The sequence below is a fragment of the Oryzias latipes genome, chromosome 2 (assembly GCF_053564925.1).
Source record: "Oryzias latipes strain Hd-rR chromosome 2, Olatipes_Hd-rR_3.1".
NCBI classification, from domain to species: domain Eukaryota; kingdom Metazoa; phylum Chordata; class Actinopteri; order Beloniformes; family Adrianichthyidae; genus Oryzias; species Oryzias latipes.
The window spans coordinates 14,910,482-14,934,075 of NC_136238.1; the positions used below are offsets into that span (position 1 = coordinate 14,910,482).

Consider the following 23,594-nt stretch of genomic DNA (forward strand, 5'->3'; position numbering starts at 1 on the left):
CAGTCTGTCTGTAATTACAGATAAAAGAACATTAAGTTGGACAGATACATGTAAGCTTCTTGATGAAGGTGCCCATTTCAATTAGGGAGCATTAAATGAAACAAAAAAACCTTATGGGAGTTTCTCATTGCCAGACCCAAGGAGAATTAATACACTGCATAGGGCCATTTACTGGGGAGTAATTACCCCCTAATTAGCCATTAGTTATTCGATTACCCTTTTATCAGCTAGTCATGGTCAAAAAAGCAGGAATAGTGGATAAGCCATCACCTTGGTTGGTAACAAATGTAATTAACTCGCTTTAGCTCCCTTTAAGGGAGACGATCTTGTGCATTCAGGCGAAGTGCAGGTATTCTGACCCGTTTCCTGATGAGAAGAAATGATAGATCAGATAAACAGAAAAGGTGCAAATTTAATTTATCTGCTCGCTTTTGTTGATTTGCATACTTCACTCCCGAGCTGTCGGCAAAACTGTTCCGACCGAACTGCCGGAAACAAAGAAAAAAAATAAAAAGAGGTACGTAAATGTTCTCATTGTTGATGACCTGAATGGGTGCGTGATTGAGATCTGATAAGAAATCAGAAACCGTTCAGACAGGGGGGAATGGCGCTCATTGTTGGCGCCGCTGAGAGACGAGCCAAGAAGCGTGAATACTCCATGCCCAACTGCTTCTACCATTTATTACACATAATTACATTCTTAAATAAAAACGATTTAACGGACAGTTTCCTTGCATAGAGATATTACAATACCAATTTAAAAAAGGAATTATGAAACAAACCGGTAACAAAAATAAATTTTTCTCATTTTTCCATAATAAAGAACATTATTGTACCCATACATCATAATATACAAATGATAAATCTGCAACACTTTGTACAGAGAATGAAAAGCAGAAGGACAACAGAGGAAAAGGGGTGTCGAACCGGAGGTGGGGGGTTGGTGGGGAAGGATTGGGACATTTTGAGAGGAGTTGAAAGAGGGCCATATCTGAGAAAATGGAAGGGGGGGGGGCCGTGGAGGAGGAGAGGATGCTGGTAGAAAAAAGGTGGCTTGTGTGTGCGCGTTGGGGGTGCGTTTGATTTAAAATTCAGACCTAGTGGAAGCAGAGGTGGTGTCACACATAGTAATGCAGGCTCCCCCTTCCCTCCCCCTTCTCTTCCTTTTTTTGATGAGTCTGACTCCCACCAAGGTGGAAAACACCGAATATTCCCGATCGTGTCCGTGCGCCAGTCTGTCTGCATGCACGCCGCTCGGCTCGGACATCCGATCTACGCGTGACAGACGCATACATAAACGGCTAAACAGGAGGCTTGAAAAAAATAAGAAAAAAAAAAAAAACGTTAGATATGCAAGTGATCTTTTCTTTTTTCTGCTTTTTTTTCATTTTTGTTGTTTTTTTTTACAAAAAAATTCAGAGTGCAAAATACAAACAGACAAGGAACGCACAGGCACAGCAGAATCGACAATCATTCATTAAGATGAACTCAATCCTCAGAGACGACATGAAACAAACCTTCCCAGGAAAAACATTCACAAGTTTCTTGAGCTCCTGGAGAACACATAAAAAACAAAAAACAAAACACTTTTGTTTTTATCTCCCAAGAAAAAGTCCGACTAAATCCTAAACTGTCTTGTTGTGTGTGTGTTTTTTTTTCCTTTTCCCCTCCACTGTTTCAAGTGAAAATGAACATGAAGAACAACACATTTAATGTTTCCGTCTAAAATCCGCAGCTGTTCTTGATTGATATGGAACATGGGGGAGATGGGGGGCGAACACTAAAAAAGCTTTGTGTTTTTTACACATTCATATCAGTTTAGTTTTGACGGGAGAGTGCCTCAATCGAATACTGAAATGCACATGTAGAGCTGCCATCGAGGAAGCGGTTGTTCCACGCACAAGTTAAAAAGCTCCTTGCTGTCTCGTCTCCCTTCCAGGTGGAGAATCGGGCCAAGCGGGGAAAAGGAGAGCAGTCCAGCACGCCTATCCGTAACGCCAATCTCCGGTGTTTGTTGTGCTGATTACTTCTTTTACAGCTTGGATCGCCATCAGCGATGTTTGTCATCCTGACCGTAAATCAACAGTTGATGAAATGCTTCAACCATAACAACTATAACAAACAACAAAAAAAAAAAGACAGAAGCCAACTTGGATTTATGTTTCATAGACCTAGTCGCCAGAGTAAGATGTTTGATTGCATCCAGCTGGTTTGCCATAGAAGTGTTGGGAGTTATTAACAGCTTTACGTAACCTTAATCTGGTTGGGACTACAGTTGGTTAGAGCCTCCATCAAAGCCCTAGATTAGTTTTGTTAGATTATCGACTAGGTTGCAACTATCTGGTTTATTGGAGTTGGAAATGTTGTCTTTGTGAGTGTGTTTCACTGTCCTAATCCTAACCTGGTTAGTTATGCTTATGAAATTATATCATTAAACTCCCCGGGTAATCCAGTTTTGTGGAGTTAAGAAAGACTGTTTTTGTTAAGTGACGTCATAAGAACATGACCTAAACAGATTGGCTAGGTTTAGAAACACAGTTGGGTAAGATCACTATCCAAACCTTGAATTGATTTCGTTAGGTTTTGGAATCTTCATCAACAATGTAAAAATGTCTTTTTTATTGTAAAGTGGTTGAATGTTATACGAGTTAACCAAAATTCGTTTCCTGTTACAAACAATAACTATCCATACCTCAAATTGGTTTTGTTGGGTTGTCGTCAAGTTTGGAAATGTCTTAAATTTAGGAATCTGGTTTATTGGAGTTGAAAATGTTGTCTTTCAATGTCCTAATCCTAACCAAGTTTGTTTTATGAATTTCTACCGTTAAATACCATGGTAACCCTATCCAACCTAATCTGGTTGGCAAGGTTTAGATGTAGTTAGGTACAACCACTATCCAAAACTTGAATTGGTTTTGTTATTTTTGGAATCTTTATCGTAGGGGTAAAAAGTCTTTTCGATCCTAAATCGGTTGAATATTTTCAGGAATCAAGTTAAATAGATTGATACGTTTTTCAATAGTGTCTTACACTGTCCTAATCCTAACCAATTTATTGTTGTTTTTGAATTTCTATTGTTAAATTCCTTGGTAATCCAGTTGTGTAGAGTTATAATTGACTGTTTTATGTTAAACAGTGTCATAAGGACATGTCTCTAGGACCTAATCTGATTGTATATGTTTAAGAGTGTAGTTGGTACAATCACTATCCAGACTTCGAATTGATTTAGCAACGTTTGTTATGCTAAGCAATATATATTGTTAAATGTTTTAGGAATCCAGTCGTGAATGACTGTTCTGGTTGGCTAGGTTTAGGAATATAGTCAACCAGAACCTAGTTAACTATATTCCTAAAACCAAATAGTGTTCGCTAGATTCAACTGTATTCCTGAACCTAGCCAACCAGAATAGATTCAGGAATACAGTTGGAAACAATCACAAACAAAACATTAAATCATTTTAAAAATGTATTTTCAATAGTAATCACGTTATATAGTGTATTGGTTCCTTCAATAATGTCTTTCACTGTTATTGTTATTTTGAGTTAGTTAAGCTTATGCATTTCTATTGTTGAGTGCCGTAAGAATCCAGTTGTGTAATGTCATAAAAGACATTACACAACGTTTTTTGTTTAAACGATGTCATGACCACCTGTTCATAGGACCTAATCTACAATTGGGTACAATCACTGTCTAAACCTTGAATCAGTTTTGTTGGGTTAAATAATCTTTACTGTCAAGCTTTTTTATGTTTTCAATGCTTTAATGGTTGGCATATTTTTGTGCTTACCAACAAACCTGGCAAGACCCAATGTTCCAATATGTCTAATGCTACGTTCACACTGGGCTCGGAAACACGTGTTTGAGCGACTCCTTCCATGGAAATGAGTGTTTCGGTCTTCCCCATTCAAAGCTCTTGCGTTCACGTGTCGCTACACAAGTTTTTAAGTCTGTTTTCAGGTTATACCAGATGGACGTTGACTAATCAAGGACTCTGATTGAGTAGTGACAAATGGGTAGCAATGGAAGTATCAATCGGGCCTGGAGCAAGATTCACGACATTTGCACCGCTCCAATATTTTACACCAAGCCTCTTACAACTGTGAGGACATGCGCTAGTATCAGGTAGCAAACCCAGGGTGTACGTAGCTTTAAGGTGCAATTTTTTTCTTACTCTGGCAACAGTGTGGTTTTGATGGAGTAAATGTATCATTTATGCAAACCAGTCCATGATAAAGGAGGTTCTTGTAGAGTTGTAGACAAATTGACTGTAGATAGGATTTTCTTTGTACAGTAAATTGAAATAGTAACATCCCTCTGAAATAAAAACCGGTTATCTTCATATCTTAAAACCAGACCGCTTTTTAGCTTTAAAACAAAAACACCTTGTGTTGCTGTTCACAGATAAATCCATCAATCGGTTCTTGTCCAAGCTGCCTTTTTTTGACACTTGTTCACTTGGATGTTCATCCTAAATGTCCATGTGGCATTGGATATTTGTTCTGTCCAACAAAAAGTCAGGTCAACTCCAGTTTTCCTGACGGGTTTGTTTGTATGTGGCTCTTTGTGCGAGTGGGTTTCACTGTGCTGCAGTTACATGAGCTGATGGGGCAGTTATCATTGCTGACTGAGCAGATCTGTCCTCCCCTCCCAAAACATTTCAGCCACCCACTAGGATATCTTCTCTCATGCTAGTCCATTCAGGACCCACAAACTGTCAAAAGCCCACAGCTTCTGAGCAGACTCCAATCATTTGTCTTACTTGTGTAAAATCACAAATGGCGTTTGGCATGATTTCAATGACCATTTTTAGTGTTTTCATGGATCTGGCAACGTGTCCATGAATGTACATTCATACTAATTTTCACTGGTGACCCAAATTGATTGAACGTGCTTTCTCGTGTGCTTCCAGCAGGGTCAGATTCCATATATGGACGCGTTAATCCGTAAGTCAGCGGGAAAGTTCACCGGGCCACACCGGAAAACTTTTAAATGTGTTTTTTTTTCCGTTTTCTTTCTGGATAGTAAGTCAGACGTTGGAAGAGATCGGCATGGATGTGCGACGTGGGTCGGACCATCTTAGTCCAGCGGCTCATTTGGTGCCAATCACTCTAAAAGGCCAAAGAGATCATTTTCAGGCAACCCCTTATCTTTCTTTTTGGCTGCATCCATCCCCCCCCCCCCCCCCCCCCCCCCCCAACAAAGTCAATCTTCAAAATACAGCAACTATTTTTTTTTTCTTCTTGTTAGTGATATTGGTTGTGTTTGGTGTGCTATCGCAGTAAACTAGCTGCTTTGTCTTTGTGCGTGTGGTCGTCCACAATCCGGTGCCGTATTTCAGACAGCGGCACATTTTTACAAAACCTTTGCAAAAGAGGCAATTGTGCAACCATTCATTTTTTGACAATTCATAATAGCTAAGATACCAGAGGTTAAAAAAAAAAAAAAGTTTTCAGAGCTGCCTTTCTTTTTACCAATTCCAGGAGTCTTCCCCGTAGTCGGTTAATTAGTCTCGATAGATGATGATCGTAAAGTAAGCTAGCCCCCTCGATGACCTCAATCAGTCTCTGCCGTGTGTTCCTTCTCCCAAGTCTTCCAGAAATCCATTCTAAAGCTCCATTCAAACAAACGCTCCAAAGTAATCAAACCAGAAGGATTTGTAAGTGGATCCAATTGGCCGATGCGAAAAAGGTCAGTTGATGGGATGTTATTTTACCATTGATCCAGGATGACAGAAAATAAACCCGCAGATGAGCTAAAGTTAAGTCTGAAACGAGCAATCCCATTTGTCTAAGTTGTACTGTCGTCTTAAGAACTTTATAGGAAGAAATCTTGAGTCTTCAAACAGCTCCTTGTTGATAAAATTGACTGTACAGCTGGTCCGGTTTAGAGTTCGCACTGGTGCTCGATCTTTTTCAGAAGGGGCCGCCACAAAGAATCCGCACGTAAAGGTAGCGTCTGTACCGTCCATGCCAACAGTGAACGGTTGCAAAGCCATCATCGTGGAAATGATGGAGATTGGTGGATAGCCACTTCGGATCAGCGTGTCTCCGAATAGTTTTGCTCTGACTCCGCCTTCTGTCTGTCGTCCATTCCACGCCGTCCTCTTCCTCTGTTCCTCCGGTCCCTCCCCCGAACGCCTCAAATGTGCCTCTTCATGTGCAGCGCCAAGTGATCCGACCGCGAGAAGCACCTGCGAACAAACACAAGGGAACAGAGTACAGCTTGTTAGGTCTTTAACAATGCGAGAGGAAGAAGTTTGTTTTGTCGATTGAGCTAAACGTTGCTGTTAGCTAGTGCACGCCGAGCCACTAATGCACACACAATTAGTATATGTGTAACTAATTCATAATCAGCATTTTCAGCAGCAGTCCTAATGACTTCAGCTGCGGCATGAATAACTAGAGAGCCTGCAGATGAATCTGTTCAAAGAGAAAAAGGGGGGTTGGAAGCAGCATGGAAACATGTGCTCTAAAACGACAGCTAAAGTAGATGAATCAAAGCCTCTCATCTCAAATCAGGCTTCGGGAATTGCAGGGGTGTTGCCGCACGATGAAGAACTAAAATTGCCCGGTTCGGTTATTTATTTTTTTCTCAGCAAAGCTTTTAAAAATGTTTGTTTCAAATGAGTATTTCAGCCTGACACGGTAAATGCTCTCAGCTGTGGTTTTTGTGGATTCCTTTCAGATGCAGCTGGTAATTTTTTTTATTTTTTATTTCCCCTTCCATCGCCATGTCGAGATCAACGGTGTTTGCGGGTTTAACACAACAACTCTGCTCCCGTGAGAAGTGCTTGCCGACTAAGAGCTTTGCTTTTTTGGAGATAATTGGGAGTTGTATGTTTTGGTTATTAGAGTAAAAGAAATGTGTGAAAAGGGGGATGTTTCAGAGTTTGGTAAAGTGGTTAAAGCGGGAAAAAACTGAGAAAATGACTTGGAATTGCTTACTATTCTCCTCCTGAGAAAAAAAAAAAACTTGCAATTTTGTCTCTGTAAAGACTTTGGAAAGGGCCAAACTGAGCAGCAGATGTAGATTTCAACCCTTTAACACTCCGGTGTCTAAATTCTTTTGACTACAATAACTCTTTTTACTGTTTATGCAATTAACGTAATTCTAGCAGATTGTGAAGGGCAAAAAAGCAGCCCAGCACTAATATGCAACACTTTACAGTAGGGAAGTGCTAACGCAATCAACATAACTACGCTTAATTTGCAGAGAAAAATGATACCAAACAACTAATGTACGAAGAGTGTTACCAAAGTTTGCAAAGTTACGAAAACGATACATTTGTAAAGTTTTGCAGATCTGTAAAAAGCCGATATGAAAAGCCATATTTCTTCAATGATTTACGGTAGTTCAAAGAGCGGGCATTATTTAGGTGTTGCTGGTGACATTTCTTGTGTTAAAAGGTTAAGTAGAGAGAGTGTATCTTACAAACTTAGGTTTTTGTACATCAAATTAGAGTAGATTTAGATTTAGACTCAACTCCTTGATGATAACATGCATCAATAATTCAGTCCTTTAACACCGCAGCTTTAGCTAGAGTGTTACATTCTTTCAACCAACGTAACTCTTTTTCCGTTTAAGCAAGTAGCGCAATTCCAGTGGATTTTAAAGCTCATAAAAATAGCCTTGCACTAATATGCAACACTTTACAGTAGTGAAGTGCTTAGGCACTTGACGTCAAAAAGCTAAAATAAAAGAGAATAATGATCCCTAACACTTTTCGTTCGTAAAGTGTTCATAAAGTTTGCAAAGTTACGAACACGTCACGTTCATACAGTGTTCAAAGACTTTATGTTCAAAAAGTCTTCATAAAGGTCGCAAATTTACGAACACTTTCCGTTCATAAAGTGCTCAAAGACTTTATGTTCGTAAAGTGTTCAAAAAGTTCGCAAACTTACAAACACTTTACGTTTGTATAGTGCTCAAAGATTTTATGTTCGTAAAGTGTTCATACAGTTCGCAAAGTACGAACACTTAACGTTTGTAAGAGTTACAAACCGGTGCAAAGCCAATATAAAAAGCTGAATATCTCTGTGTCACAATCAGCTGATTCATGTGTGTCGCATAAACGGTTAAAAGAGTGCGAGTTATTTAAATGTCGTAGATGACTTTCCATTATAGGGAATATAACACAGATATATAACACAGATATAGATCTGATCTTTGGTGTCGAAATTGCACCAACCAATCAGACACCTAGCTTTGTCACCATTCCATCTTTTTAATCAAACATAAAGGGGTTCTGGTTACGTCTTTTTAGGAACTAATCAGGATTGGCTAAAGACACTAAATTCTAAATGCAGTTCCCCTACAACATCTGTTGGCCGATTGAGATAAAAGCTTATTTTGGGCTATTAACGTAAGACATGTTTCATGTCCCTTTCCTGAAGACATTTCAAAGTAGAAATTTAACTCTATATTTCAAATTGTGACCTTCAGTCAAAAAGTTGTTTTCATCATCTCCTTTAAAGATTTTTTCAGAAATCTTGAAGTACAGGCCACTTTCAACAATAGATTTTAAGCAACCTTTCCTCTATGTGCAGTTGTTTTGTATCTCCTGGATTAGTGGACTCCTGAAAGACTGAAAGTTTAACAAGAACTCAATTAAAAAGAACACATTTGGACAACTTGATGGTTTGACATTTTTACAGTTTGAACAGCACTAATCTAGACCGCCCCAATGGTCTAAAGCCTTAAAACCATCAAAAAGCTCATACAAGTTGATTGACTAAAGCCACCGTTGCCGCAAGAACCATTTTGCAAACACCAAATGCAGGCCAGTGTTTACCCAGTTCTTAATGAGGAAATTGATTGGAGTCTTTTCTAGTCTGGGCTGCAGGGTTGTGATGTATGTGCTGTCGCGCTGGTGTCGTCTATGGCGATCCATAGCTCTTTATTTCTTTGTTACTTTCTGGTTACATTCTACAGCTGTCACCAGTAAGCCCGTCAGGTTCAGTTAAGACTTTAAAATTAGCAGTCGGGTCCCTGTTGTACTTCAGGTGTTTTACGGATGTTTGTGGACTATTATATTTGAATAGTCTGGGATGTTTTGATGTCAAAATCAGTATTTCAGCATGTTTGATGAATAAAAGAATAGGTTTGAGTTATCCTCAATCAAATTATTTCATTGCCCCAAAAATGAGATATGTACAAATACAAGCTGTCACTTTCTGTTTTCAAGGTCAGCGCAACAGTACCAAATATTGCAGCTCCGTAAATGACCACAAGATTATGGTTTCAGAGGGGACAAATTAGCTATTTACTCCCGTAACGGATCTGTATTAAATAGTGCAGTTCCTCAAATGACCACTAGGACCTGATTTTGGAAGAAAAGCAGTTTGCTAATCAGTTTTGCAACACAACATCAAGAAATATTTAAGTAATTTGAAAAGCCACTGGGCGTACTGTTTTCGAAAGGAAGCAACTTGGTATTCACTCTTGTATTGCAACAGTACCAAATATTGCAGTTCCACTAATGACCACTAATATCTGGTTTATGAGGGGAACCACTTGCTATTCAGTGTCTTAGGGCAACAAAGATTGCAGTTCCTCAAATGACCACTGAGGTCTGGTTTCAGAAAGGAGCAACTTCCTTTTTACTCTTGTATTGCAACAGTAATAAATATCGCAGTTTTTCAAATGACCACTAGGGTATGGTTTCAGAAGGGAACAATTTTCTATTTTCGCATGTGCAAAAAAGTGATACTTAACACCAAAATGTTACTTCAAAAAAAAAAGTTAAAGTAGTTTTTTGTTTTTATTATTAAAATTTGCTGGTCTCTTGTTTTTACTACAGGAGTTGCGTTTTGAGGCTTTAAACTCCTCACTACACACTTTATTCTCTTTTCTGAGACAAATGCGAACATTTTCACTCATTTGTCTCTTGTTTAAACTCTCAGAGTTCAAACCTTCGTAGAAAATGGAGTCCAGTTTTATGGAATGAAAAGAAAGACCTGTTCGCTTTCAAACATTTGTGAAACTTTGGCAAGCTGATCGCATTCTGAATTGGAGACACAGACTGACAAGGTCTACAGCCAACCACAATGAGCCGTAAAAAAAATGTAAATGACATTTAAAAAAAAAAGCTAAATCGTGTATAAAACAGTCGCAAAACAGGGAAATCGCAAAAGGTCGAGCCACGATATAGCGAGGGATCACTGTATTTTGTTACTAAAACAACTCCATGTCTTAATGTTTTAATTTTGGGTTTGCTAAAAATGTTCTGGTTGCTGTAAGAAAAAATATAGTATTTATTTATTTATTTATTTGGCATTTTCTTTAGTCAACTTAGAGCAGTTCAAGTTGGAAAGTTTTCCCTCTCCAACTGTTGATTCTTGGTTCCGCTGAGATACATAGTGTCTGATCGGGCCAGATGAGTAAGAGTTTGGCCATTAAGCGGGGGGGAGGGGTTAACAAATGCAAGACCCCCAGCCATCTCTCTTACTGTCACACCTGCATGTGGGACCAACCAAAACCTCCGGGGACGTTCGGGTGTTTGGGTGCACGCCACTGGAACTTTCTGCATGTGCTCGGTGAGACAGATGGCAAAGTATGAGTCACAACCCGGGGGCCACGGCACCAGCTGGCATACCGTAGATCTGTCTCTCCGTGCCCCCCCCCCCCCCCCCCCCCCCCCCCCTCAAATCCTCAATCTTCCGCCCCGACTCTCCTGCCTCCCTTGTTTCACCCCCTCTTCCTTCATCTCAGCGGGACGTCTTTCATGTCGGGGCCAGAGCGCCATGCGACACATGACAGAGGTGGGCCTAAATTAGCGATGTTTCCGCAGGGGGGCTTTTGGCAATGGAGAGTTGAGGGATACTGTATTTACAGTCTGCCCAGATGAGTCTTGATGAAGACGCTGCTGATCCATCACACATTGTAAGACCCCCCCCTCATTCTTTTTCACATTAGGCCAAAGTACCCTAAGTCCAGAGGGACTTCTTTTTGTCCTTCCATAATGAAGCAATGCATGATTCAAGAGGTCACATATTCAATATCTCGCCGCTTTGTGACTGATTTTCACGCCGCCATTGTTCTTTAAAAAGGCACACATACAGTGCTTTGTTTGGCAATGGATGACATCTTTGTCAATTCCCAGCTTCATGAATTAATAAACTGTAACATGTGAAAAGAGACAGTGTAATCAAATCCATTGAAAACTTCAAAGCACACTTCTAAGGTGAAATTTAAACCAAATTCATGAAAGAAAACAAACTGTATAACAAATAAAATGTAATGCGGAACTATAAATGACCCAAATTGGCAAAACTGTTTGTCTAAAGCAATCAAAAAATAACATTTAGGACAATTTTGAGAGGTTTATTTTAGCTAAGGGGAAAAATATCATTGTACACATTTTTTAGATATTTTTTTATTAAGTTAAGCAACATATGTGGCACAAAAAGCAATTTGATTTGCATAAAAAGTGTATTCTATGCAACCTTTAATAGTTGCATAGAATAAAAAGCTTTTATTTTCTAAAAGTGTGAATTAAACAATTTATATTTACATTTAAATAATTAATGTAAGGGTTTATACCAATACTTGCATGTTTTGGCATTGGCACAAATCTATTTAAATAGAAACAGGATATGTTTATATAAAATAAAAAGTACTGTCTTTTTCCTTTTTAATGATCAGTTTCTCTCTTAATTTGAAGATTACAAACAAGACAGAGTGACTCAAAGCGTTTTTTATTTTCTCAAACAGAATCCTTCCATCAATTGTTTGATGTTTTCGGGCTCTGATATCTGACCTTTAAGAATGTTCCATCTTCAAACAGAAACACGATCGACTCATTAAGAAGCTCCAAAGCAGATCGGATCCTATCTGCTCTTTAAAAGCACGCTCCTCACTGCGGTCGACTCGGATCTTGTCTGTTTTGGAAACAGAAGTTGACTTTTGACCCGAGCCAATTATCACCTTTTAAAGTGTTTCAAAAGTGTTCATTAACTCTTAACCTTTTATGTAAGGAAACCTGTTTCTGGGGCGATCACCTCAATATACTTGACCAACTCCTCAGTCTAGTTAAAGAAATTGTATGAATTCATGCAGAATTCTAGTTACAAAGTAGCAAAAGTCAAAATATCTTCACGCAGTTTGAGAAAAGACAAGCAGCAGCAATTTTAGCCTTATGCCAAGTGCTGTAACGTGCGTTCGAGCGTCAACCTCCAATGAAGGTCTGCATTCAAAACCCTCATGTTCACACGAAGCTACGCAAAGTTTTACATCCGTTTTCGGGCTCTACGTACAAAACTGGCGTTCATCAAATGCGCTATGCTAGTTAAACCAGGTCAAACTTTGACCAATCAGGGACTCAGAGTTGTTTGTGACGTATGGCTGGCGTCCCTTTTTAATTCACGAAAGTGCCAACTGTTTGAGAATTGATCATGAAGGAGAAATTAATGATTGCGGTTTGTGTCCGGGTTGTAAACTCTGAGGCTTCAACCCCTTCACCACAGGAGATGTTGCCGGCGACTTCTAAATAACACACGTCTTTTGATACATCGTATTGTAAATATTGTAAATATTGTAATTGTAAATATTCAACAATGAAATAAGCTGATTCGGATGTGGAAAAAAGTGACTTTTCATACTGCAACACACCTCTACGAAAAGTCTTGCTTAACAGCACAAAGCTGCTTTTCTCCGCTTCAGAATCCGCTGGAATTACGTCAATTTTGTAAAAACAGTTGAAGAGTTACGCTAGTCAAAAGAAAGTCAACACTGGAGCCAAAGCTCTGGTGTTAAAGGGTTAAAGCTAACCTTATAGTATTTCAATAAATCTGACCACAACATAAAGCCAAATTACCAAGGTGAACTACTTTCTGTCGCAAAACTATATATAAAAAAAAAAACACAAATAACTGCGACTACACACAGAAGCACAAATAGTACAGAAGAACGCAAAACCCTAAACCCTGAAAGAAACCGACAGTCTGCAATGAACAAAATGCAAACATTTTACAAAGCAAGTGGAGTACGATTTATGATGGAAAACCACAAAAAAAAAAGTGGACGGATATTTATTTATTTATTTATTTTGGATCTTGATGCCATAGGATTCTGTGGAATCCCATTTTTCATTTAGCATCAGGCTTTTATTTGGGGGCATGAAACAGCTGCTCACCAGACAGTTTTCTAGGGCATGTTGCCTTTCTCTCTTTTTCTTGTGGCCTTTAGAAAAAAAAGACAGAAAAAAAAAATGCTCGAGTTGTCTGTTGTTTTTTAGGCTCCTTCCATCATTGATGATTCACATTGATTAAAAGCATATTTGGGTAGATTTCAGTTGTGTTTTATTTTATTTTAAGCCATTAAAAGCTATTCTTATGGTGTTTCATTGTGTTGTAGTGTCAAGAGTATTAAAGAAAAATGCTGAGCGTGCAACAATAAATGTCAAATTCAAAATTAGCAACATTTTGAGGATTGTACTCTTTAGTTTGGTTTGTTTGATATTAGTCTGTGTTTTTGGTTGATCTTAGGTCTTTTAAGGTATTCTTTTTTCCGTCACAGTCTCACGTGGTTTCATTTGATAGTTAAGCCACTAAAAGTAAACCAGAGATGGCTACAAATCCAGGTCTTCAACAATTGAATACAAAGTTAAGGATATCACAAAAGTCAAAACAAAACAAAACAATGTAAGACTTCAAAAAAAAGATACGGTGCCCACCATTGCAGCAAACAAAAGCATCTTTGTAAAAAATAAATAAAAATGTTTTCTTTTTCTGAAGTTTTTCCAACACTTACTTTTGTCTCGCTTAACCCTTGTGCTATCCTAGGCACTTTAACATTGAGAGTTGGGTCATCTAGACCCCACAAGACAATGTGCTAAATCTTTTTTCTTCAATGATTTTTGATCTTCACTGATGTCCATGGATTACATGAAATCCTCTTCACCTTTAGCCACCTTTGTCATGGTAGGGAGAACACGTAATTGTAAGGATCGGGTCATCTGGACCCCATAGGATAGAACAAGGGTTAATGGTGCGCCTTTTATAAAACATAAGTACGAAAATGGGCAAATCATTGACGGTGTGTACAAAATACAGCCTTCTTACTTATGCATAAACTTGTACTTCCAAAAGAACTTGTTCATAATACATTTTTTTGCAATGTGAAAACGCACCTCCGGTTGAATGCTAATTGTATTTCGTCCCTTTGGACCCACATGTGCAGTGATAATAAAGTAGAATCGAATCAAATCCAATACTTGACGGATTTCATAGACTGCATTTATTACATTCATACATTTAATTTCAAACTCATTTTATGCAGGGTAATAAGAGACGGTGCCAACTGGTTCTTCTCTGCACTTCTTCTTTTTCATTGGGGGCCATGTACCCATGTGAGCAGATCAGCTATAAATATGCAGGAGCAGGGCTAATGTGAGTGGAGCCAGCCCTCTTTGGATGAGTAAAAGACTGCAACTTAAGCATTTAGCAATCCTGCCTACACACTTTCAAACTGGGTCAGGTTCCAAACCAGTTTGGGCGCGTCACCGGTGTCTTGAGGAACTTCTGCGCATCAATAGTAAAAAGTTGGGGGCGGAAAAAAGAAGTTGTTTCTACAAACCTGTCGCAGTGGTTGCACTTGAAAGGCTTGGCGCCTGTGTGTTTGCGGTAGTGCCTCGTCAGCTCGTCGCTCCTTGCGAATCGCCACTCGCAGCCCTCCCATGAGCACTTGTATGGCTTCTCACCTAGGATGGAGACATTAAAAGAAAAAAAAAACGTCCAATCACTGGGATGCCCATGACCCTAGGAATCAGGTGAGTTCATACGCAATATACAACTCTGCCTTTCGTGTCCCTATTTCTTTGTCCATTTTTAGGGACTAAAAACGAGAGTGGTGCAATGTTTGACTGGGATGGAGGGGCTCCCACTGGTCTACGATCTTGCTGAATGTGCAGAAGATGAGTGAGAGAAGTGGAGCGAAAGAAAAAGTGGGGAGGAGGACGGGGAGGAAGAGGAGGGAGGGATGGATTAAAGGCAAGGTGGATGAGACTGAGAAGAGGAGGTGAGACGAGTCTAGGAGCGAGGAAAAGTAAAGTGCAAGAGAAGTGGATTAAAGGCAGAAGAGACTGCAGATATGCTAAGGGGTGATAATTAGGCTAGTCACAGAACGGACGATGTGTCCACCGCAGGAGACGTCCGACACCTGAGTCCCATCCCAGATGGACTGGCCCTAAAAAGTCATGACTTTACGCATTAAATAAGGCCTGGTCAATAAACTGCAAAAGTACAGTCACTGCGATATTGGCATGTGCTATACGCATATCGCGTAAATTGCGATAATTGGTCATTGTGCTAAAACATGGCAGCTTGAAGTATTTAACAAATCAAATACAGCCCCATACACATTTGACCAATCGGATGGCCCCCTTTATTTTGTTAACCAATGGAATAGAGAACTTTGATGTTAGGTTGAAAGTGTTTTCTTTTAAAAAGCAGCTAAAAAACCTATCTTTTTATAATAGCTTTTTTTATATTCTGTGTTTTACCATACTGTGAAGCACTTTGTGATTTTTATCTTGAAAGGTGCTATCCAAATAAATTTTATTATTATTATTATTAGACGTTGGTCATTTGGAGTGCAACTGCGGCGTGCACCAGGTGAATGATTTTTTGATTTTTTTGATAGTGGACGACATCACTTTCAAAAGAAATGAAGGCATCACAGTGGGAGCAACCATCAAAAGATGAATGGGGACAGAATCTCTTATCGGGCTAAAAATAGTTTTCACAATCATGTAACGAAACCAAAACCCACATGTCGGGGATACCCAAAGGAAGTTTTGAAAATTATTATCCAATGGCCGCTGGACCTACGGCTTGGAAGTCATGTTGCGGCAAATGAAGAAATTTAGCAGAATCACACAATTTGGGAACCATCATAACCTTTAACACACTCCACCAGGTTAAGTCTACAACTACACTTGAAGTTTTGTTGACTTTTGACCTCGGGGAGAGGACAGCATCTTAAATTTTCCAAAAGATTCATCCTTAGCATTTTCTACAAATGTAAACTCCGAGTGATATCGATCTATGCTCTCATAACTCCACGAGCATCATTAGGTAGCTATGTGGGAAAAAAATTATGGAGGCAATTTTCTTTTTTTTATGGCATTAGCACGGCGAGCTAGCAAAAGTCGGTTTTCCTCTGTTGCACGCACATTTTTTTACATCAATATTCTAAACATTTAGTGCACAAATCCCTGGTTCATGATGAACAAAAAGATTTGACATACAATTTTTTTTAATAAGACTGATGCTGGAAATTATTTATTATTTGTTTTATTGTTTAGCTGTTTGTTTGTGTATATTGTATATTGTTAGGCACATTTTTGATTACTAGTACTACAGGTTTTTCTTATATTATGCAGCCCTAATTTAAATTCCAACTTTGAACATCACCTTTTTCTATCCCAAACATGCACATAACTAAATTGGGAGATGATGCAAATCTTTCAACCAGGATATCTGTCGGAGGACGTACTAGAGCACTTCATTAGCACAAGACAAACATGTTAAGAAGGTGAGAAAACAGAGTTGTAGGTTCTAGCTTTGATGAGGTGTAGAAAAAAAGTGTCAACACTTGGGATGAAAATAGAAAAACACCTGTTATATGAAGGTGCCATTTAAAAGAAAAAATAATTTGTGGATCCCATTGTGGCAGCCCCACTTTCACAAAAACCCGGACCAGCAGGTTTGGGCCATCCGGCTCTGGCCAATCAAATTCCCCGAAGGCACGGATGTCTGTGTTGCCTAGCAATGGCAGCAGGGAGGGGGGAGGGGTCTGCGTGAAAGACGAGGCGGCGGCGGCAGTCAGTGCAGCTGGCTGGATCTGGCAACGGCACGCTGCCATGCCACCGGCCAATTAACGAGCGCGGAGGCAGTTGCCTAGCGACGGGAACCGCTAGAGCTCCACGGGGCGAGGAGGCGGGAGGGTAGGAGTGGGCTGCGGTGCCGACGGTGGTGATGGTGGTGGTGTAGAAAGAGGGGGGGGGTGCAACTAAGAGGCCCGCAGCAGTACATGAGTACTCCGCTACCGACTCCTCCAACGATACCCACATTGCCTAGCAACACCCCCCCCCCCCCACTACCAGCCCTTTTAAGATGCATTCATAAAAACATGCAAGGAGAGCAGGTACATGTTTTGCAACCACACATTAAAACAATGTTTCTCAAAGAGGTTTAAATCTGTAATTTAATCCAGTGGATTAGCCAAATACTGTAATCTGATTACATAGAGTATGAAGTTAAATAGATTGAAAAAATTTGGATTGTGGAGCTTTTGTATATATATATTTTTTGATCACTTATTAAGAGCTATATCTGCTGCTTCGCCGGTGCTTCTTATCCAATCCGCCAAAAAAAAAGACACCCAAAAAAAAACAGGCTTTCCAAAAGACAATTCTCAACCGTAATCTCATAACCGGGTGTTTCCTGAGTCGCTGTAATCCCATTATGTGTAATCTGTTACTTCCGAATGCTCTCACACGCGGACGAGCACGCGCGCACTCTCCAGCCTTTCAGGTGCCAGTGTTGGAAGTTAATTACATTCCCTCCATTAGTCGGAGCCGGAGCCGGGCATCCGGGTCTCTGAGGTCATTACTTTGGCTCTCGGAGAGCTCTCTGAGGCCTGGAGACAAGGGAGAAAGTGTTGGAGGACCGTGATGTAAAACTCTGTGTACTCTTGGTGTCGAAATGTTCTGGACATTAAAATGAAGAGTCAAAACGGGGGGCTGGCATTCCTAAGGGGAAAAGAGGAAACGAAAAGGCGGAATTACCCGACAGTCTTCGTGTTTCACCCTACCCGAAATCTAATTGTACCGTTCCTTATCTTCCATAAGCCTATTCACAAAAAAAGCTCTACGGGGCAGTCATTTCAACTCTAATTCCAGATTAAATCAAAGCCTTTTCTCTGTCTGTAATTTATGGAAATAACAACTAAAAGGAGAAAAAAAAGGATTTTAGTAATGACATCTTTAAACTTGTCAGGATAATGGCTCAGTGAATGAGGGAGCCCGCGGCATCGGCGTCTTTCTCAAGAGGGTCGCCCCACTGTGCCGCCCCTCTTCTCCCTGTCTTTCTCTACCTGTTATTTGTTTGGCTCCACGTCCCTCTTTTTGCTTTTCTTTTGGCGGCTTTTCTGCTGGATGCTGGTTTGGAAAGCGCTTGTGACAGACACAACCTCGTTTGTACGGAGCATATAGGCCGCGTTATTTAAAGACTAAAAATAGTGTTTTTAGCTTATTCTTGTGACATTCTTCTGATAATGGAGGACACATATTAAGAAATTTAGCTTAAAAATCTAGTTCTGGGTATTTCTATGTTCGAATCACTGTGAATCAGGAGCAGATAAAGAAATGGCATCTGAAAAATATCGTACTTGTTACGTAGAAAATACAATGTGCGTCTAGAAGGCTCTATATTGCTTGATGTTTTTATTGTATGGATAATGTTAGCTTGCAGGAAGTGACGTTCTGAGAGCTCCCAGTTATGAGTAATGGGAAAAGGGGCGGAGTCGCTCCACTCTACTAGAGAATTTGTAAAAGTGTTACAAGTGGTCCTTTAATTTTTAGGCAAAATCAAAAAACCCGTCATTTTCTAGGACAAAGTAAAACACACATTAATACGATAATACGTCAGATACATTTTCAAGAATATATCTTAAAATTGGAATTCTAGCACAATTTTAAACTTGGAGGGACTTTGAAAACAAGGATGAGAAAATGTAAAGCTCAACTTATCAATATAAGTGTCTCAAATGTGTTTCAAAACAATCTCAATGTTGTCTCAATGCCAGATTAAGCAAAACGTTTAACGACTTTTCAGAGGAACTAAATAGCAAGGGGTTAAAAACAAAAGCAAGAATCTGGCACTTCCAGGTGGACAGATGCACTACAAGGTTTTGTTTTGAATTTTTCACATATTTAACACATGAAATTTCAGTCTTTAGTGATAGATGTGAGATATAATTGATTTCTTACGTTCGTTATTTATCAATGTCCGCAGATGTTCATCGTCGGTGTCAGCGAATATGCAGGTTATGCATATTTGATACGCAATTACTACGTGAATCTTAGGTGCGTGATTTATGCTTTTTTGGCTTTCAACGACCATTCCATGTACACCAAAAGTATTCATTTACCCATCTAAATGATCAAAATCAGTTCTCTTAATCAAACAGTTTATTGCTACAGAACTCCAAACATTATGTGACCTTCAGATATGCCCAAGCACAGCACGCAGAGAGCTTCATGGAATGGGTTTCATGGCCGAGCAGCTGCATCCAAAGCACACATCACCAAGTCCAATGCAAAGCATTGGAGAGAGAGGTGTAAAGCCACCAGCCACTTGACTCTAGAGCGGGGAGACAACTTCTCTGGATTGATGAATCAGGCTTTTTTCTTCTGGCAATCTGATGGACGAGTCTGGGTTCAGAGGTTGCCAGGACAACGCTACGTTTCAGACTGCATTGTGCCGAGTGTGAAATTTGGTGGAAGAGATATTATGGTGTGGTGCTGTTTTTCAGGACTTGAGGTTGGCCCTTAGTTCCGGTGAAAGGAACTGTGAATGCTTTTGAATGGGAGGTAAAAAGCCAGGTCCATAAAGAAATGGATGACATTCTAGTGTGGATGAACTTGACTGATCTGCACAGAGTCCTGACCTGAAACCGATAGAACACCTTTGGGATGATTGTGTGACGTCACCAGTGGTCAATATGGTCAAAAAGTCCTAGAAACACACTCCTCAACCTTGTGGACAGCCTTCCCAGAAGAGTTGAAGCTGTAATCACTGCAAACGGTGGACCAACAATATTTTGAACTCTATGGGTTAGGAATGGGATGGCACTTCAGTTTATATGTGAGTCAAGGCGAGTACTTTTGGTAATACAGTGTATGTCCATGTGTGTCTACATTTTATATTGCATATCCGTCGCACATATCAAGTTAATTTACTAATGAATCCCTAATAAAATGCACATAAACAAGACAATAATCACACACGATTCATGTTCTATGTTGATATACTTGTTCTTTGAATGGTTTTAGTGCTTTTCCCCCAAATACTCATGTATGACCAAAATGTACATAGTGGCTGTGTGACACGGCCTTTATTTACGCCCCACAAGCACATCTACTGAGTTTTCTATAGATCACACTTAAACTACATGAATGTAGAAAGTGATGCTTACAGCTGCAAAAATCAACATTTTTTCCCCCGGAATCTTTTCCGTTCTCCTCACAAGTATATAAATAGGCCATAAAACCATAAACTTCTGTTTGCTTTGAACATTTAAGAATCGCTCCTGATATTTTTAGCTGGCGAGTTGAATGAGTTCAAACTCAAACAAGCGGCTTGTCGTTTCGGATTTGCTTCAACTTCGAAGGTGTGGAACTTGACAGGCCCCAAAATGTCAAGATTGGAGGGGGAGGGGGGGCAAAAATGAGCAGAAGGGAACAGGATGAGGCGGAACGTCCAAAAAATACCAAAGGGAATTTAGACAAAGAAGACAATATAATGGAGAAAGATCCAAAGAAATGGATACAAATGAATATTTGGAACATTTGGGATGAGCTTTCTGAGAGCCTACTGGTAAGGAGACACGCTTTTAAAGTTCTCAAAAGGTTTCACTTCATAACATTATCAATGGATCATTGGAATGACCCATAGGGACTTTTAATACGGGTTATTATGCTCTCCGAAACCATCTCTATCGGTTTAAAGCATACATCAACTTCAATGAGCTCTTAAATGCTGTGTCACACAAAAACTATGTACAATCTGCACAAATTGCACGGATAGAAATTGGTCATACGTGAATATATGTGGTAAAAGTGAGACAAGTTGTGGTCTTTACGTGAAATTTTCAAGTGGTACACTGGTGGTATACGTGTGAAAAGTCCATTAGACATACGTGGAACAGTCGTGGGAAGAAACAAATTTACATATGCATCTTCACGCACAACCGCGTAAGATTTACGTAACAGTTGCGAATAAACTATGTAAGATACACGTAAACTGCATAATTCTTAACAGACCCCAAATTTTGAACAGCCGAAAACCGGATTCAAGTGAAGACCCGTTGACTGAAACCTTCGACGGACAAATGCGGACATCCACAAAAGAAACACTTATGAATTGTGTATATTTCACATGTATCATGAAAGACTGAAATAATATGTGAAAATGTACCAAATGTGTGTACTGGATGTGTGACACGACCTTAAGAAGTTCCTTGGATGAGGATCGAAACTCTACAAGTCCAGCTGACATGACTCTCATACATTCTTAATCATACACCACTACCTGGAGAACTGAGAACCTTTGTCAATATATGTGGAGCACTGAAGTAAGTAAACCCTGCAATAAGCACAATCTGTGACTATCCATAAAAGGCCTTTAATTGTTTTTGTCATTCTGCCTCCCCTTTTTAAGCTTGAACTGTATGGCTCTTACCAACTTCAGTTTAGCCTAAAGAAGTTCTTTGAATGAGAAACACAACATTTCCTCTCAAGAACCTCCCAAGAAGTCCAATTGACAAGACGAAGCTCTGACATAGCTCTACTTGGACAACTTAGAACCTCTGTCAACACATGTGGGTCTCAAATACGTACCAAGATTTACGCAATGCAATATTATTGTAGTGTGGCGCAAATCTGCTTCTCTCTGCAACAGAATCTGCCACAATTCCGTTACTTGCATCAACGGTTGAAGAATTACGCAAGTCAAAACAACGTGAAGCCTGGCGCTAAAGCTCTGGTGTTAAAAGGTGTTAAAACTGACGATGTTTGTTGACTGAGGATAAAAAAAAAAAACTCCAGAAGTCCAGGTGACATGACTAAGGGTTCTCAAGTAACCAAACCAGGATTAAGACACAAATCTCAAGAAGTAAAGGAAACAACAACCCCTTAAAGGTTTTATTACTTCATGTCATCTTCTGGTCATTTCCCATACAAGGCTTGGCTTCAACAATTCTTACCAACTTTAATGCCAACTGAAGAAGTTTCTTGGCTGTGGAACAATACAGTTCAACTCCACAAAGTCCAGTTGACTAGATTAAGCTCTTAGAAAACTGTACCAGGACAACTGAAGGAAAACCTTTGACACATTTTGGGTACTCAAGGGAACCCAGGCGTTAAATAGAATCAAACAACCCCCTAAAGGATTCCAATTCTTCTTCTCATCCTCTGGTACTTTTCCCTTATACAAGCCTTGGCTTGTATGGATTTGAGACCGGGCAGCACCAGTGGCCTCCAAGAGCTGGCCCAGTTGGCATGGAGTTTAATTACAGCAGCTGTCGACATGCCGCACTGAGGGGAGGTGGGGGGAGAATCACCGATGGCACGTCTGCACCCTTCCCTGCAGTCAGGCTGATGCCTGTGCACCGCGAAGGGCGCGATCACACATCTAGCATCTTTCAATTATCCTCAACATACAGAAGTTGACAACATGTATTATTGTGTGTGTCTGTGTGTGTCCATATTCACACCCATCAAAAAGCAAGTGCACACATGTAAGGCCTTTAGCGACGACTTTAGGGTGGGGAGAAAAGACTTTAGGGTGGGGAGAAAAGAAATCTCAATGGAGCTGCTGTAACTTAATTTAGCATGATGGACGCTCTTTGCTGACCCCCCCCCCATCGGGTTTAAAGAAACAACAATGTGTATCATGTGTCAATAATTATCTCATTTTACCCCTGAATGGTTTCCTTAAAGAGGGGTAAGAGACCAGAACCCCCAACGATTAAAAGGAAACATTGGCCCCACCCCCAATACTAAAATCTATTTGGCACTGGGTCGGCCAATGAACACTCAGCTAATTGTCAACGCTTCTAGGAAAAATGGCTTTATTACCACTCCGGCAAAGTCAGTCAACGTCAACTCGAGCAAAAAAACCCCCCAAAAAAACGGACTTCTAGGGGACGGACCTGGAATAACGCAGGGAAATGGTGGCCTATCCAGGTCAATCCATCCATCACGGTGCAGTTACTCAGACAGAGGACAGCTCCCTGACAGAGGTCTGAGTGGTTTGGGATTGAGATAGAGGAGCCAGAGAGTTATAGCTCCTGAACCCCCCCCCCCGCCACACTCCTTCTTTTTCCCCCCTCTTCAAAGGAGCCTTGACTAGGAAAACCTGCCCTGCTTTTGCACTGCGCAAAACAAAAACTGATAAGAAAAATTTATTATTTTTTTTCTCTTGGGTCAATACATTTTGTTTATTTTATAGAAGGATATTTCCATAAGAGCCTGTACTAGGATTTTATTTATTATTATTCTAACCATTTTGGTCCAAGAAGCATTTTTTTTCTTTCCCAGGTGACTCAAAGTCTGCTTATCTTGGCTTTCAGGAATCTAAAAAGATAGGGGAATAACTGGCTAGATCGATTTGTTGTTCACATAAGCCATACAGATAAAAGCTACCACTGAACTTTTGAGTTCCTTCAAGTTTTGTTGAGTTTTGGACACATTTCCAGAAATCAATCTGGCGAAAGGTTGGAGCCCTGGGACAAATAGGTTTACTGCAACACCCCTAAATCTTACCAGACTAAATTCTGTTCACATATCGTTTTAACTTGGTTTTAACCC

The 23,594-nt window shown here is 40.0% G+C and overlaps 1 protein-coding gene across 1 annotated transcript in view; it reads right to left on the bottom strand.

Moving 5' to 3' along the window:
* Positions 1-661: 661 nt before the first annotated feature.
* klf7a (Kruppel-like factor 7a) overlaps positions 662-23,594 on the bottom strand; it is a 57,322-nt gene continuing 34,389 nt past the window's right edge. Inside the window, exons 3-4 of the mRNA XM_004066536.5 lie at positions 14,576-14,699; positions 662-6,191 (exon numbers count right to left, since the gene is read on the bottom strand). Coding sequence (XP_004066584.1) covers positions 6,140-6,191; positions 14,576-14,699 — 176 coding nt within the window. The 3' untranslated portion in view covers positions 662-6,139. The remainder of the gene's footprint in view (positions 6,192-14,575; positions 14,700-23,594) is intronic.